General features: G+C 35.3%; 3 protein-coding genes across 3 annotated transcripts in view; 1 reads left to right on the top strand and 2 right to left on the bottom strand.

Annotated features, from left to right (window-relative positions):
- The window catches only part of LOC121732412, a 34273-nt gene extending 27914 nt beyond the window's left edge, over window positions 1-6359 (bottom strand). The window contains exon 1 of the mRNA XM_042122282.1: window positions 6145-6359. Within this exon, the coding sequence (XP_041978216.1) occupies window positions 6145-6205 (61 nt within the window). The 5' untranslated portion in view covers window positions 6206-6359. The remainder of the gene's footprint in view (window positions 1-6144) is intronic.
- Window positions 6360-6723: 364 nt separating this feature from the next.
- LOC121732182 (evolutionarily conserved signaling intermediate in Toll pathway, mitochondrial) lies at window positions 6724-9337 on the top strand. The gene is made up of 5 exons (XM_042121976.1): window positions 6724-7225; window positions 7716-7942; window positions 8290-8497; window positions 8695-8814; window positions 9131-9337. The coding sequence occupies exons 1-5, from the start codon at window positions 6838-6840 to the stop codon at window positions 9292-9294; spliced, it is 1107 nt and encodes a 368-aa protein (XP_041977910.1). The 5' UTR covers window positions 6724-6837; the 3' UTR covers window positions 9295-9337.
- Window positions 9338-9717: 380 nt separating this feature from the next.
- Window positions 9718-11397, bottom strand: LOC121732184 (TM2 domain-containing protein CG10795). The gene is made up of 4 exons (XM_042121978.1): window positions 10983-11397; window positions 10788-10869; window positions 10208-10373; window positions 9718-9990 (listed from the first exon to the last, which is right to left on the bottom strand). The coding sequence occupies exons 1-4, from the start codon at window positions 11206-11208 to the stop codon at window positions 9868-9870; spliced, it is 597 nt and encodes a 198-aa protein (XP_041977912.1). The 5' UTR covers window positions 11209-11397; the 3' UTR covers window positions 9718-9867.
- Window positions 11398-12645: the final 1248 nt, after the last annotated feature.

Genomic DNA, 12645 nt, shown 5'->3' with positions numbered 1-12645 from the left:
CTATCCTGATTCCTGACAAGTGTTTTGACGATGGAAAATTACATTTTTCAATTGAATCGAGCTTAAATTCTCAAACTGTTGTTAAATTAAGTGGCTCTTAAGTCACACGATTTCCTATTATTTTGTCAAGCCAAAACCATGGATCCAGACTGTCAGGTGAATGACAGACCACACAAGTCACCAGTCCTCTTTTAATAAATATTATATAATACAAAATAATATACATATACCTACAGACATATTGTGTACTAATTGCTAAGTATAGGTACTTTACATAATATGTGTACTTTATGTAATAACTTCAATAACTTAATCACGACGCGAACCCGGAGGAGACGGGAGGCAACACCTGCCGCGCTCTCCGCCGCCCGCGCCGCGCCGTACCTACTCTGCGCGAGGGCTTTGCGCTGCACGATAGTCCCTTTCTAGTTTCTCCATTTAGCAATAAAAATAATGATTTAGAATACAATGTATATTCAACTGAGGATAATATGGGTAAGTGTTAACTATACATAATATACTAAAGTTAAAATATAAGTATATTTAAATATAAAATACATACAGTAACCAACATGCATTAATAGTGTATCTTATAATATTATAATATATTTCTATTCCGGTTTAGGTATGGTAACATGGCAACGAGCTTGTTCGATTGTCGGTTCCAAATAACGTGTAGCTACAAGATGGTGACAGCTGAACTGCACCAGATACGGTCAGCATACCTAGCTGGCAATGTTGGGGCACCCTGACCCACCGTGCTACGGCTCAGAAATTGGAGGGTGAGTAGAAATAACGACATCATTATCATTACAAGTATGATGTATGATCATTAAATTAAAATAGTAAGTACTTGAATTATGCAATTATTCGAATCTAATACTGTGACAAAATTGCAATTTGCAAATGTAAATAATTAGTTACTTATAATTTTATTTGTATATAAAATATAATATTAATACTATGAAAGATTAAAAAAAAAAAAAAAAAAAAAAATTAATAATAATAAAAATGAATAAGCTAGTTTAAAAATAAGTCGCTAATCACTATATTATACTGATTTGTTCTTGTAGCAGTAGGGTCTTAAATTTGGTCTTAAAATTTCCAATTTCTTTCAGAGCACGAAGAGAAGGTGGCAAAAGGTTGTTCCATATTTTGCTCGCTAGATACCTAAAGCTACCTCTGAAAGCCGACGAATGGTGAAGTGGAGCTACTAGAAGATAAGAAGACCCTCTGGTGGTAACGGTCAGCTGATTACTGCTAGCCCACTGTAGTTTATCGTACAGGTAGGACGGGGTTTTAAACTTGACCACACCAAACAGTAGCGTAGCCACATGCAACTGACGGCGAGCTTCCATCTTCAGCCATTTCAAGTTGTTTATATATGGCGTCACATGTGCGCGAGGAGGTATGCTGCAGCAATATCTTGCGCATGCATTTTGTACCTTTTGTATTAAATGTTTAGAGCGTGCAAGCAAACATGGGCCTATTACTGCGTCTGCGTAGTTTAAATTAGATAGAACTAGCGATTCACACAGCATAGCGCGTAGGTCTTCTGAAATAAAGTTTCTTATTCTATATAAGAGCTTTAACCGATAAAAGCATCGACTAACTATTGTAACGATATGCTTTTCGAACCTAAGACTCTCGTCCATTAGGATTCCAAGGTTACGAGCTTCTTTAACCCTGTCGATGGGAATATCCCTTATTAAAATTTTAGGCTGGTTAAGGGCAACTTTTTGAACTTGGACTTTGGTGCCCACTAGCATGTACTTCGTCTTAGTGGGGTTCAGCACTAGTGAATTGTTATAAGACCACTCACTGATGCGCGCCAAGTCCTCGTTCAGCCTTTTAATAGCCTCGATAGCGTTCGATGCCTTAAAAGTAATATATAGCTGAATGTCATCAGCGTAGATGTGATACCTACAAAATCTTATGCATTGTATTATGTCCGCACAAAAGATGGAAAAAATTAGGGGCCCAATTACCGAGCCTTGGGGCACGCCTCTATTTACACCACAAGTGCGTGAACGCAGTGGCGAGCCCTCACTACTATTTACCTCCACCGTCTGTAGACGATCCATTAGATAGGAGGCGAACCACGCAATGACCCCGTCATCAAAACCATAGTGTTTTAATTTGGCTAGGAACAATTGTATATTGATAGTTTCAAATGCCCGCGAGAAATCGAGCAAAACTAAAATTGTGACCTCCCCCTTATCCTGCCCTGTGATAATGTTATCCACCACATCAAGCAGCGCAGTTGTCGTACTATGTCTTTTGCGAAAGCCCGATTGTAACGCAGGTAAAATATTGTTTTCCTCTACGAACTTGCTGGTCTGCCTGTATACTACCCTTTCGAGTACCTTTGACAAACACGGCAATATACTAATAGGTCTTAGGTCTCGGAAATCGGAAACAATATCCTTTTTTGGCAAGGGTTTTATAATTGCTAGGCGCCATAGATACGGAAAGGTACCAGTGCGGAGAGAGGTGTTAATTATGTAAGTAATTACACTTAGGCAGCTAGGAATGCGGCTCACCATAAGAAGCATATCCAAATTTATATTATCAGCTCCAGTCGCCTTAGACTTAATAGATTTAAGAATTTTAAGGACATCATCATGACTGACCAAGGAGAATCTGAATGTCTGAGAAACTTTAGGGACATTGGAATTGAAGTTGGTAATCGTTGATTGTGATACAAAGTTACTGCCCGGGACGTCTAAGAAATGATCAATAATAGCATTAGGATCCTGAAGGTTAGTGGGTAGTGTAAAATCCGATTTGAGATTATGCCCATTTATGTTTTCTTTCAAATGTTTCCACATTTGCCGTGGGTTCTTAATATTAGCGTTAACATAAGTGTTAAAATAAGCCGCCTTCTCCCTAACTATTGCTCGTGAAACTTCCCGCTTGAGGTCCTTATAATAAGTAACGTGCGACTCGTTTTTCGTGGAACGTGCGCGTTTATGTGCCTCGTCTCGTTTTTTCATGAGAAGTTTTATATTATACGTTATCCACGGATATTGGCGATCTTTTACATAGAACGTTTTGATAGGAGCAAGTAGGTCGAAAACGGACAAAATGCAATAATTCAAATTACTTACCATCTCGTCAATACTGTCTAATTTTGTAATATTTTGCCAATCGATTGCATTCATTAATTGTTCGAAGTCCTTATCAATAATATCATTCATGGCTCTATAAGATATTTTTTTAGGTAAAATCTTAGTTTTAGGAAAATCTATCATAAATGATATGAACGCGTGGCTACTGAGATCTGGAATGTGTTCCACCCAAACACGTTTCAGGTCCGCGTTGGTGCAGACCAGGTCGAGTAGAGTTGCAGTCTCCCCAGTAAAATGTGTAGCCTCAGAAGTATATTGGCGCAACCCATGTATAGATAAGAAATCTTCCAAAAATTTATAGTGTGTGGTGCTTTTGTTAAAAAAATTAATGTTGAAATCACCGACCAGATATAGGTAATCAAACCCCGCCAAGGCGCTAATGGTGTCAGTTAAAGTATCCATAAACAGTTTGACCGATAGCCAGGGAGGCCGGTACGCAGTACCTATAAATACGACCTTGCCATTATGTTTTAAAGATAACCACATTTGCTCTACGCATTGTGACGTCCTAAGATGTTTTATTATTTGAACGCTCAGTCCTTTCAACAAATAAAAACCTACACCGCCACCGCGGGAGCGGACACTCTCATCTCTCGGCAGATGAACTAGCCGATAACCCGGTATACGCGGAGCACGGCCCTCCTCGCCCGGTCGCAACCAAGTTTCATTTATTGCCACTAGGTCACATTTCAGCCTGTTAACGGCTACTAACAGTTCGTCATGTTTTGTACCTAAAGAACCGGGATTTAAGAACCCAATCTTTAATTTGTTTTAATTGATTTAAGAACCCAATCTTTAATATTGTGTGATATTATTGTCTACTGGCAAAAGAATTTAAAATTGGTTTATTTGCTGCGTTTAACGTAACTTAATACTGTCTATTTAAAAAATAAATATTATTTCTTTCGTCTTTCGTATTAATGCGAGAAAGGCATGCCGCATGCTGCATACAGTAGATTGTAGAGTGTAGACAAACAAAAAGTCAACGACAATCGATTTTCGTCAGTTACCATCAGTTTAATACGAATACTTTTTACACGTCTTGTACATTTGGTTTATAATTTATACCCGGTTTATGAAGTTTTTAACACAAGTTTATTTTTTACTAGAGCGTTTAATAATAATTATTGTCTGAAGTTAGTTAATCTTGTCTTGTCATAAAACCACCATACCATAATTATAATAAGTAGTAACTTATTCAGTGATTATGAATTTATGACTAAAGGTGAAGCCAAACGAGCGTAATTTGTGAGTTTTGTGTCGCAGAATTTCGGCTGGCAGTAATTCTGCTGCATTCAGTTTCATACTCACAGACTAGACTCACAAAACGCTCGTTTGGCTTCATCCTAAAGGTGAAGCCAAACGAGCGTAATTACTAATTTGTGAGTTGTGAGTCGCAGAATTTCTGCCGCGTAAATATTCTTTTCTACAAATCGTGACTCACAAAATTACGCTCGTGTGAATCAAACAGGACTTTTGTATTAATCTGAATGCAGCAGAATTTCTGCCAGCCTAAATTCTGCGACTCAGTGTCTAAACACACTAGGCCGAAGTTACGCCGGCGTAAATTCCGCCGCAAATGTCAAACGCATACAAATACGGACGGAACGCGACGGTATAGTGTCATCCCTCGCGTTCCGTCCGTATTTTGGTGGTATTTTGTATGCGTTTGAAACGCGACGGAATTTACGCTGGCGTAACTTCGGCCTAGTGTGTTTAGACACTAACAACTCACAAATTACGCTCGTTTGGCTTCACCCCTGTTCAGTGACGAATGTAATTTTATTAATACACACGGAACGAAATCTCGTGGGCGTTTGAACAATTGCCCAAATTATTGTTTACACGTTAAATATCAAGACGTTCATGCGGTGAGTACAGAGCGCCGTCAATTATCACATAGATACGTGATAAATAAACAATATCTGTAGGACTCATACAATATCCGCCTTTTACTGGTAACGTACCAATGTACATAGTTTAATCCTTCGATCGCGGATTTCCTTTGAAAGTTTCATAGGGTTATCCACCTTGCATTTAAAAGGTTACTAATCTACGACGAGCTCACCTGACTCTAAAAATCAAACATCGTCCTTCTCTCTTCACACTCACGCCCGTCTTTCATATGCCAGGTGAAAAAGGACGGCGCGGAAACATCGCCGAGTTAGTTTTACTTGAATAAAAGACGAACCATAACGATTATGAAAAAAGTGTTTTGAGCAAATTTAGGTTTTATCAATACCTTTTTAGATATTAAAAAATATTAAAGAAAAGACAGCAAACTTCGAAGATCCAAGCAAAAATGTGTCTAAAACAAGGTTTTTTAAAAAAGAAACTATCGAGCATTTTTTGAGTACAGAGTAATCGTGTTTTCGTCTTGAGCATTTAATCTTTATGAACTAAAGTTACTTGTGTCAAAAAATCAGTTTTCTAGACCTTACAGATTTTTATATATCTAGGTTAAAGTATGTAGTCAAGTCAGGGTCATATGGGCTCTTAAAAACTATAGCAAGGTCGTTTGGACTTTGGTGAACGTAATACGCATTACGCATGTTGACAAAGTTACGCATATTATAATAAAGCTGTTATGACACTGTTTACGGAACTTGAAGAAAAGCCTATCCCACAATCTGAACAGTCAAGACAGATACCACTTTTCATTTTTATTTCATGTTTATCAAATAAAAGTTCAACAGTGTTAAGCCGGATCTGCCTAACGTACGGTTTGCCTTTAGAAGAAAAATTCAGACGCGATGACCACTGGTCACGGTATGTGACTTTTAACAATAGGTTCGTAATAATTTATACTGTGGCGGCATAAAATATTGATGTAGTGGTGTCAATTAATTCCTTGATCGGGGATTCTTGGAATTGTTATTCTATATTAAAATTTTAAATTATTAATAATTCTTAAATTCCATCGGCAGCTCATTTTCTAGAATATTTTTTAACTAATAACTATAACTTATAAGATAAAAGGTATTTTACAATTTACACTGCTTTATCAACTTACCCGCAGTATTCATGAGTAGAAAGATGTTCAAACACAAAAATAACACTGTTTTAGGTACCATTATCACTTTTAAAAGTTATAAGCGAGAAGTAACTTTTTAATTCCTTTCTTGGTAGAAGTTCGTTACTGGAATTATTAAAATTTCCCCACGAATAAAGTTTACGTGTACGTATCGCAACTTTCTTTACGAGAGGCAGTACCTTCTCACGTCACGATAAAAATTGAACTGCCAAAATAAAGTTCCAAAATTGAAGTTTCAATCAAACTTCAAACTAGAAGAACATGGCGCAAGATGTCAACTTTTTAACTCTCTGGATACAAGGTGTTTGCTCTAACATTATGTTTATATTTGTATATTATTAAAATTCGTATAAAATAATGATTTTTGTACATAAAAAGTTTAATTTGAAAACAATTTATATTATAAAATAAGGCAATACCCAATAATAAAATTAAAAATTAACAATAGGACTTAATAGTTAAATACATCACCTTTTTTCTAAAAAAAAAAGCTCTTTGAGTTTTGACAGTTAGGGAAATGTCATTCTGACATATTAAAAAGAAGGAGACATAAACAATATAACCAAAAAGTTAAAATAATCCAAATTGTAAATAGTTTTTAAAATGGGAAAATAGTGGCACCTTATTTACAAATTGTTATTAAATACTTCAGGAAATTGTTTTGTTTTCACAATGTCTTTTAGAATACTGAGAAATTTTCTCACTGCTAGGCAAAAGTGTATGTTACTGCACCGTCCTTATTCCAACAACTCGAAGGATATAGCACCTTACGACTCGTTTTATTCTAAGCCTCAAAAGACTAAGCAAACTTATCTAGAAGTTATAAAGAAGTTCGAAGAACAAGACACGAGGCGGCGGGGTCATGTGGAATTTATTTATGCAGCTCTTAGTAGGATGAAGGAATTTGGAGTTCATAAAGACTTGGAAGTTTATAAGGCATTAGTAGAAGTTCTGCCGAAAGGAAAATTGATACCCACCAACATTTTTCAAGCTGAGTTCATGCATTATCCAAAACAGCAACAGTGTGCCGTAGATTTGCTTGAACAAATGGAAAATAATGGTATTTTTTCGAAAGTTTATTTTAACTTCTTAGATTTATAATTGTCTTATAGCGTTTTCGGCATCTGAACTGCCCGGAGCAGGGTGGGCCGACAGGATACGGAAACATCCGAAGTTTAAATTAAGAACATAAACTACATATTGCATAGTACTAGTGCAATACGTTCTTAATATGTTCTTAATTTAAACTTCGGATGTTTTCGTATCCTGTCGGCCCACCCTGCCCCGGGGCAGTTTGGCCGTTATGCCGAAAACGATATTAGTCATAAGTCTTAATAGAATGTGGATTCACTGTCTTGTTAGACAGTGAATTTGAAAGTGGTTTACTTTCATTGATTTATTTAAAAATTATTCTATTTTCAGATTTCCTACAAGCATGATTCACAAATCACAGTCTTCTTAAGCAAATACACTATAAATTATAATGACAAGGACTTAAAGATTATGTTTTAAACTTGTGGATTGTTTATCAAATTATCTTTTTATTCCAGGTGTAATGCCGGATACGGAAATGGAGCAAATACTACTCAACACTTTTGGCCGCAGAGGGATACCATTAAGAAAGTATTGGAGGATGATGTACTGGATGCCAAAGTTCAAACACCTCACACCTTGGCCTTTGCCAGAAGAGCTGCCACAGGAGGCACTTGAGCTTGCAAAATTAGCTATACAAAGGATAACATCTGTTGATGCAGATATCAATGTTAATGTTTGGCAGGTGATTTCAATTTCATGTAAATACGTAATACTTTAGTAATGAACATAGAAGTTTAGTTTATTGGTCCGAAATGCTTATTACTGACAGAGTATCTCGACATGTCTTTATATTGCATTGATGTTGGTGTGATTGCATTAACCCATCAAGTCCCTCAAAGTGGCAGCCGGCTGCCGCATAACAATTGAAAATCTATTGTGTCTGCGATACCCACGATGGAGGTGCTACAGTTGAGGCCAAAGATAGTTTGTCAAAACATTACATAGTAAAATATATTACGGCTTCATATTATACTAATGTAAACAATAGGTTGTTGGGTTTTAATAAAAGTTAATGGTAGATTTTGTCAGACAGAAGAGATTGAGGCATCATTGGACAAGACATGGATCGTGAGTGCCCAGAGTAGAGCACAGCAAGTACTTTTAACGGAACAACCTACAGATGACCCACTCGTCATAAAAGGACCGTACCTTGTGTACTTGAGAGATCAGACTGTATCATACTTTGTACTGCTTGGAAAAATACGACCAGAAGTTATTGATGACAAAGATCTGGATGGTAAAATATTTTAGACTGTCTTGAGTTTTTTTTTGTACATTTTAAGATATATTTTACAAGCTTTTTGCTATTTGGAAGAAACAAACTTCTTAATTAGCTTTTTCTTTAATTTCAACTGTTTAAAAAACAAATTAAAGTTTTTATATTCAAAACAGTTTCGTACTTTGGGTTAATATTTTATCATTTTTTTGTTACAGATGTATCTAATATTAAAAAGCCAACAGGTATACCTGGTGTGGGTAGAGTGAAGTTACCTCAACTAAAAAATACAATTCATGAACAGGATGATGGAACTATTGTTGCAGTATGTGCTACAGGTGATTGTTGTTTGCTAAGATAGTGGTTCTCAAAGGAAGTTGAGAAATATGAACATAGTTAAAGCCTTTGGTCAATTTTAGGTTTGGACTTACTTCAATCTTCTTTAATAAAGTACTGTGATGGGCTTTAAATGAGAATTTGCCATGTAAAAGTAATTTTTTCCACTAAAGAATCACCTTTGCTTATAAAATAAGTGTACTGTGTAGTAAATAATTTGAAATTAGTTTAATACAATCAAATCTTTCTTTATAATAATAGCTATACTTCAGCAAATTTAGCACACATTTTGGAATGATATTCAAAATTCATTTTCAGGTACCTCCTCAAGAGACTCCTTACTGTCATGGATAAGACTTCTAGAAAAATATGATAATCCAAGTTTATCAGAAATACCAGTAATATTTACATTACTAGCACCGCCAAGTGATGTATCATTATTTGAAACTCAACTAGCTGAAAGCGAAGAGAAGAAAGAATAATTTATTTTTATTAGGGTTGATAAATAAATTATTTAAGTGTTAACTATATTTTATTTACATTTTTACAAATCACTTACATTTAAGTACATCACCAACACAGTTCACAGTTCACACACATTTATCAGTCTGTGTAGATGAAAACCTTTACAAAATTACTTCTCATAATAATAATTTATAATAATTACATAATTAGAACATTAATTAAAATTTTAAGATCTCATGTGCTTACACATTGCACACACTAATGATTATAGTGCATCAAAAAAGTCATGACAGGCGGGAAAATTTTCTAAATGTAATCATGCTCAAAAATTGTATTTTTTCTTTGTATTTTCACAGAGAACGATTATTACATTTTAAATATTGTCATCTTGCACATTTTTATCTCGAATTAATAAAGCTCTTATTTTTTATTCCATTTAAAAAATTTCCCGTCTGTCATGACTTTCTTGACAGACTATATCTATAACCTTTCAGGATTTTTTATTCTATCTTCACAGACTAAACACGAAACAACTTTTATGTCCATTCGTAGTCCTCATCAACTTCAAAGAAGGAAATAGTTCCCCACTGTCAGGTGATATTGTGCCAATCTGCCTGAGGAAGGAGGTAGGTCTCATTGTCACTCCGAACTACAGTGACACCAGCTCCGTAATATGGTATGACATATGCTGAACCATCTGCAGGACCAACCACCTGAAATGATAAATGAAATAGTATAATTTGCAGTTCTAAACAGAACAGAAGTGTTTCTGTGAATAAATATGTTACCACAGTAAAATGCTTTTATAACTGCATCATTTTAACAACAAACTTGATTGAAAAATAGAAAGAGTCCGGCTTGTGTATGTGTCCTGATGTGATAACCAATTTTTACTGTAAAGTGTTGATAACATTATATGTTTTAACGTACCTGTGCAGCTATCAATATTATATCTAATAATTGTCCTAGGAACATAAAACCAAGAGTACATAATTTTGCTAATCCAATCCCTGGATATCCCAAATAAAATCTGTCTAGACCAAACATGCCTAAAAACACTGACAGAAGTAGAGATATCTCCAGTGAGTATCCATTTCTGAAAAAGAAACAAAACTAAATTAGTTATTTTAAACATACAAAATATTTTTCATTCATAAGAAATAAATAATTTATTGTTAGTTGCAACAAAGTCGCAATTATCTATCATATATATCTTTAGTATATAGGGGGTTTCGGGGGCGATAAATCAATCTAGCTAGGAATCATTTTTAGAAAATGTCATTTTATTCATGTTTTATTGAATACCAAGCAAAGCTCAAATAGCTGGTAAGTATATATAAAACTGGATTTCCAATTGTGTTAGTAACGCTAAAACTCAAAAAGGGCTGAACAGATTGGGCTAATTTTAGGCTCAAAATATTCATAGAAGTCCAGGGAAGGTTTTAAAGTGACACGAAGTTCACCGGGACAGCTAGTATAAGGATAGAAATATTAACTAACAAATACTTACGTCCATTTACATGGCAATGTTTTTGTAAATGTAGAGTTGTTAGTCTCGTTACAAGTAATTCCCTCTGCGGCAAGACAAATCACTGAAAATTTAAAATGGGATTATTACATGTTATTGCAATTTGTGATGAAGTGATTTTTTATTAAAAGAATTCTTCAAAAGAATTAAAGAGCTTATAAATTAGTTAGGCAATACCTTTAGCTTCTCCTTCCGATGGGACTTCTTTTCCCTTAGTACATCCACGGTATTGTTGAGTATCAGGGTCAATAGGATTGTAATTAGGATCCGGGCAAATGTATTGACCTAAACGTAATGTGTTGCAGTCTACGACTACGTTCTTCTCCACGTTAGCTTCGTCTGATGCTTCTCCACGTGAACAAAGTAATAATAAACCTAATGGGATTAAACTAAGCCGCGACATGCTAGAAGACACGGTTCGATGATCAGTCAAAAAATTAAGTTTCGGATATTCATAGCTCAAGTGTGAAAACTGCGTTCCATTGTTGCACCTACAAAGTATAAAAATACTTCAACAAATTTCCCAATAACAAGAGTATAACAATAATTATTTTCTACAAAACTTTTGCACAACACACAAACAAGACACCCATTTGACAGCTGACAGCTATGGATGACAGATCACAGCTGAAATTAATTTGACATTGACAGCGCTTCTTTTTTCTCTACGGTATATTTTTTTTTAATATAGGTCTACGGTAAACAATCCTGCAGCCAACCAGCGTCAAGTAAACTATATGGTCTTTGAGTAAAATGCACGAAAACAAAATCGTCAAGTTTTATGTTCAAAGTGTAAGCAAATCGTCAGAGTAATCAAGTCAAGTCTAAGATTTAGTAAAGTAGTAGACATTTTTACTTATGATTTTCGGGAAGAACGCTAATCACTTGCTCACATTTGAATTTTGTGCACGATACCGAATGTTGAAAATATATAGTTAAATCAATAATACTCATTAAACACCCAGGTAACATAATTTTGGGAAAAAAAAGCTACAAAAACATAACGTCACTCATTCATCGCCAAAACGTCTTTTTTTCTTTTCTTGTTTTTTTTTTCTTTTTTGAGCCATGGAATGAAATGAGACCGATGCGCCGCGCGCGCGTCCTTCCGAATTCTAGATTTTGTTCTAGAATCTAGAGTCTCGAACTCTCGACCAACTCTCGACTTCCGTGGACCATGAATACCTGGGTATAATATAATTTCCGCAAAATTTCCTGTCAGATTTTGAAAGCTTATAAATATATATTTCCCTTTTAGCACTTACACGTCTTACGATTTACAAGTTTTACTTCAATAAACTCAATATGTATATTGTATGAATAAATTAATAGTCCAGCTACTGCAGTAGCCTGTAACTTACGTACGGTACCTACCTAAGTAAGTAACGAACATAAACACTCTACGCTTTCATAAAATTTATGTGATGTTAATAAATTATAAAGCATTTAATATTAGCTACCTAAACACTACAGTCTATACAATAGCTTTTAACATAGAATACATTTTATAGGCGATTAAAACGTCAATCGTTTGAACGAGCTGTACCTACTCGAGTTGATAGAGAGCCCTCGACCGCCTCTACTTTGTCGCAGTCGTTAATTGAATTCGCTTTTCAATTTCAACTTTTTGTTCGATCAATCGTGATTGGTTCTCAATAAAATTCTTGTTTTTGATTAGTCTTTACTGGTAGTTGGTACAATAAAGGGGTCTTGTAGGCATCGAATACGCTCCGAAAGTACATACTTTATCATTAATTATTACTAATGTAGAGTCGATCACATCACGCCAGCCGAGGCTTTATAAATAGGCTGTATAGGCCGCGGCCTATGAGCGGCTTCG

The sequence above is a fragment of the Aricia agestis genome, chromosome 12 (genome assembly GCF_905147365.1).
Source record: "Aricia agestis chromosome 12, ilAriAges1.1, whole genome shotgun sequence".
NCBI lineage: Eukaryota > Metazoa > Arthropoda > Insecta > Lepidoptera > Lycaenidae > Aricia > Aricia agestis.
The sequence above is the reverse complement of the archived record's forward strand: the minus strand, read 5'-3'. Positions and strand labels throughout refer to the sequence as shown.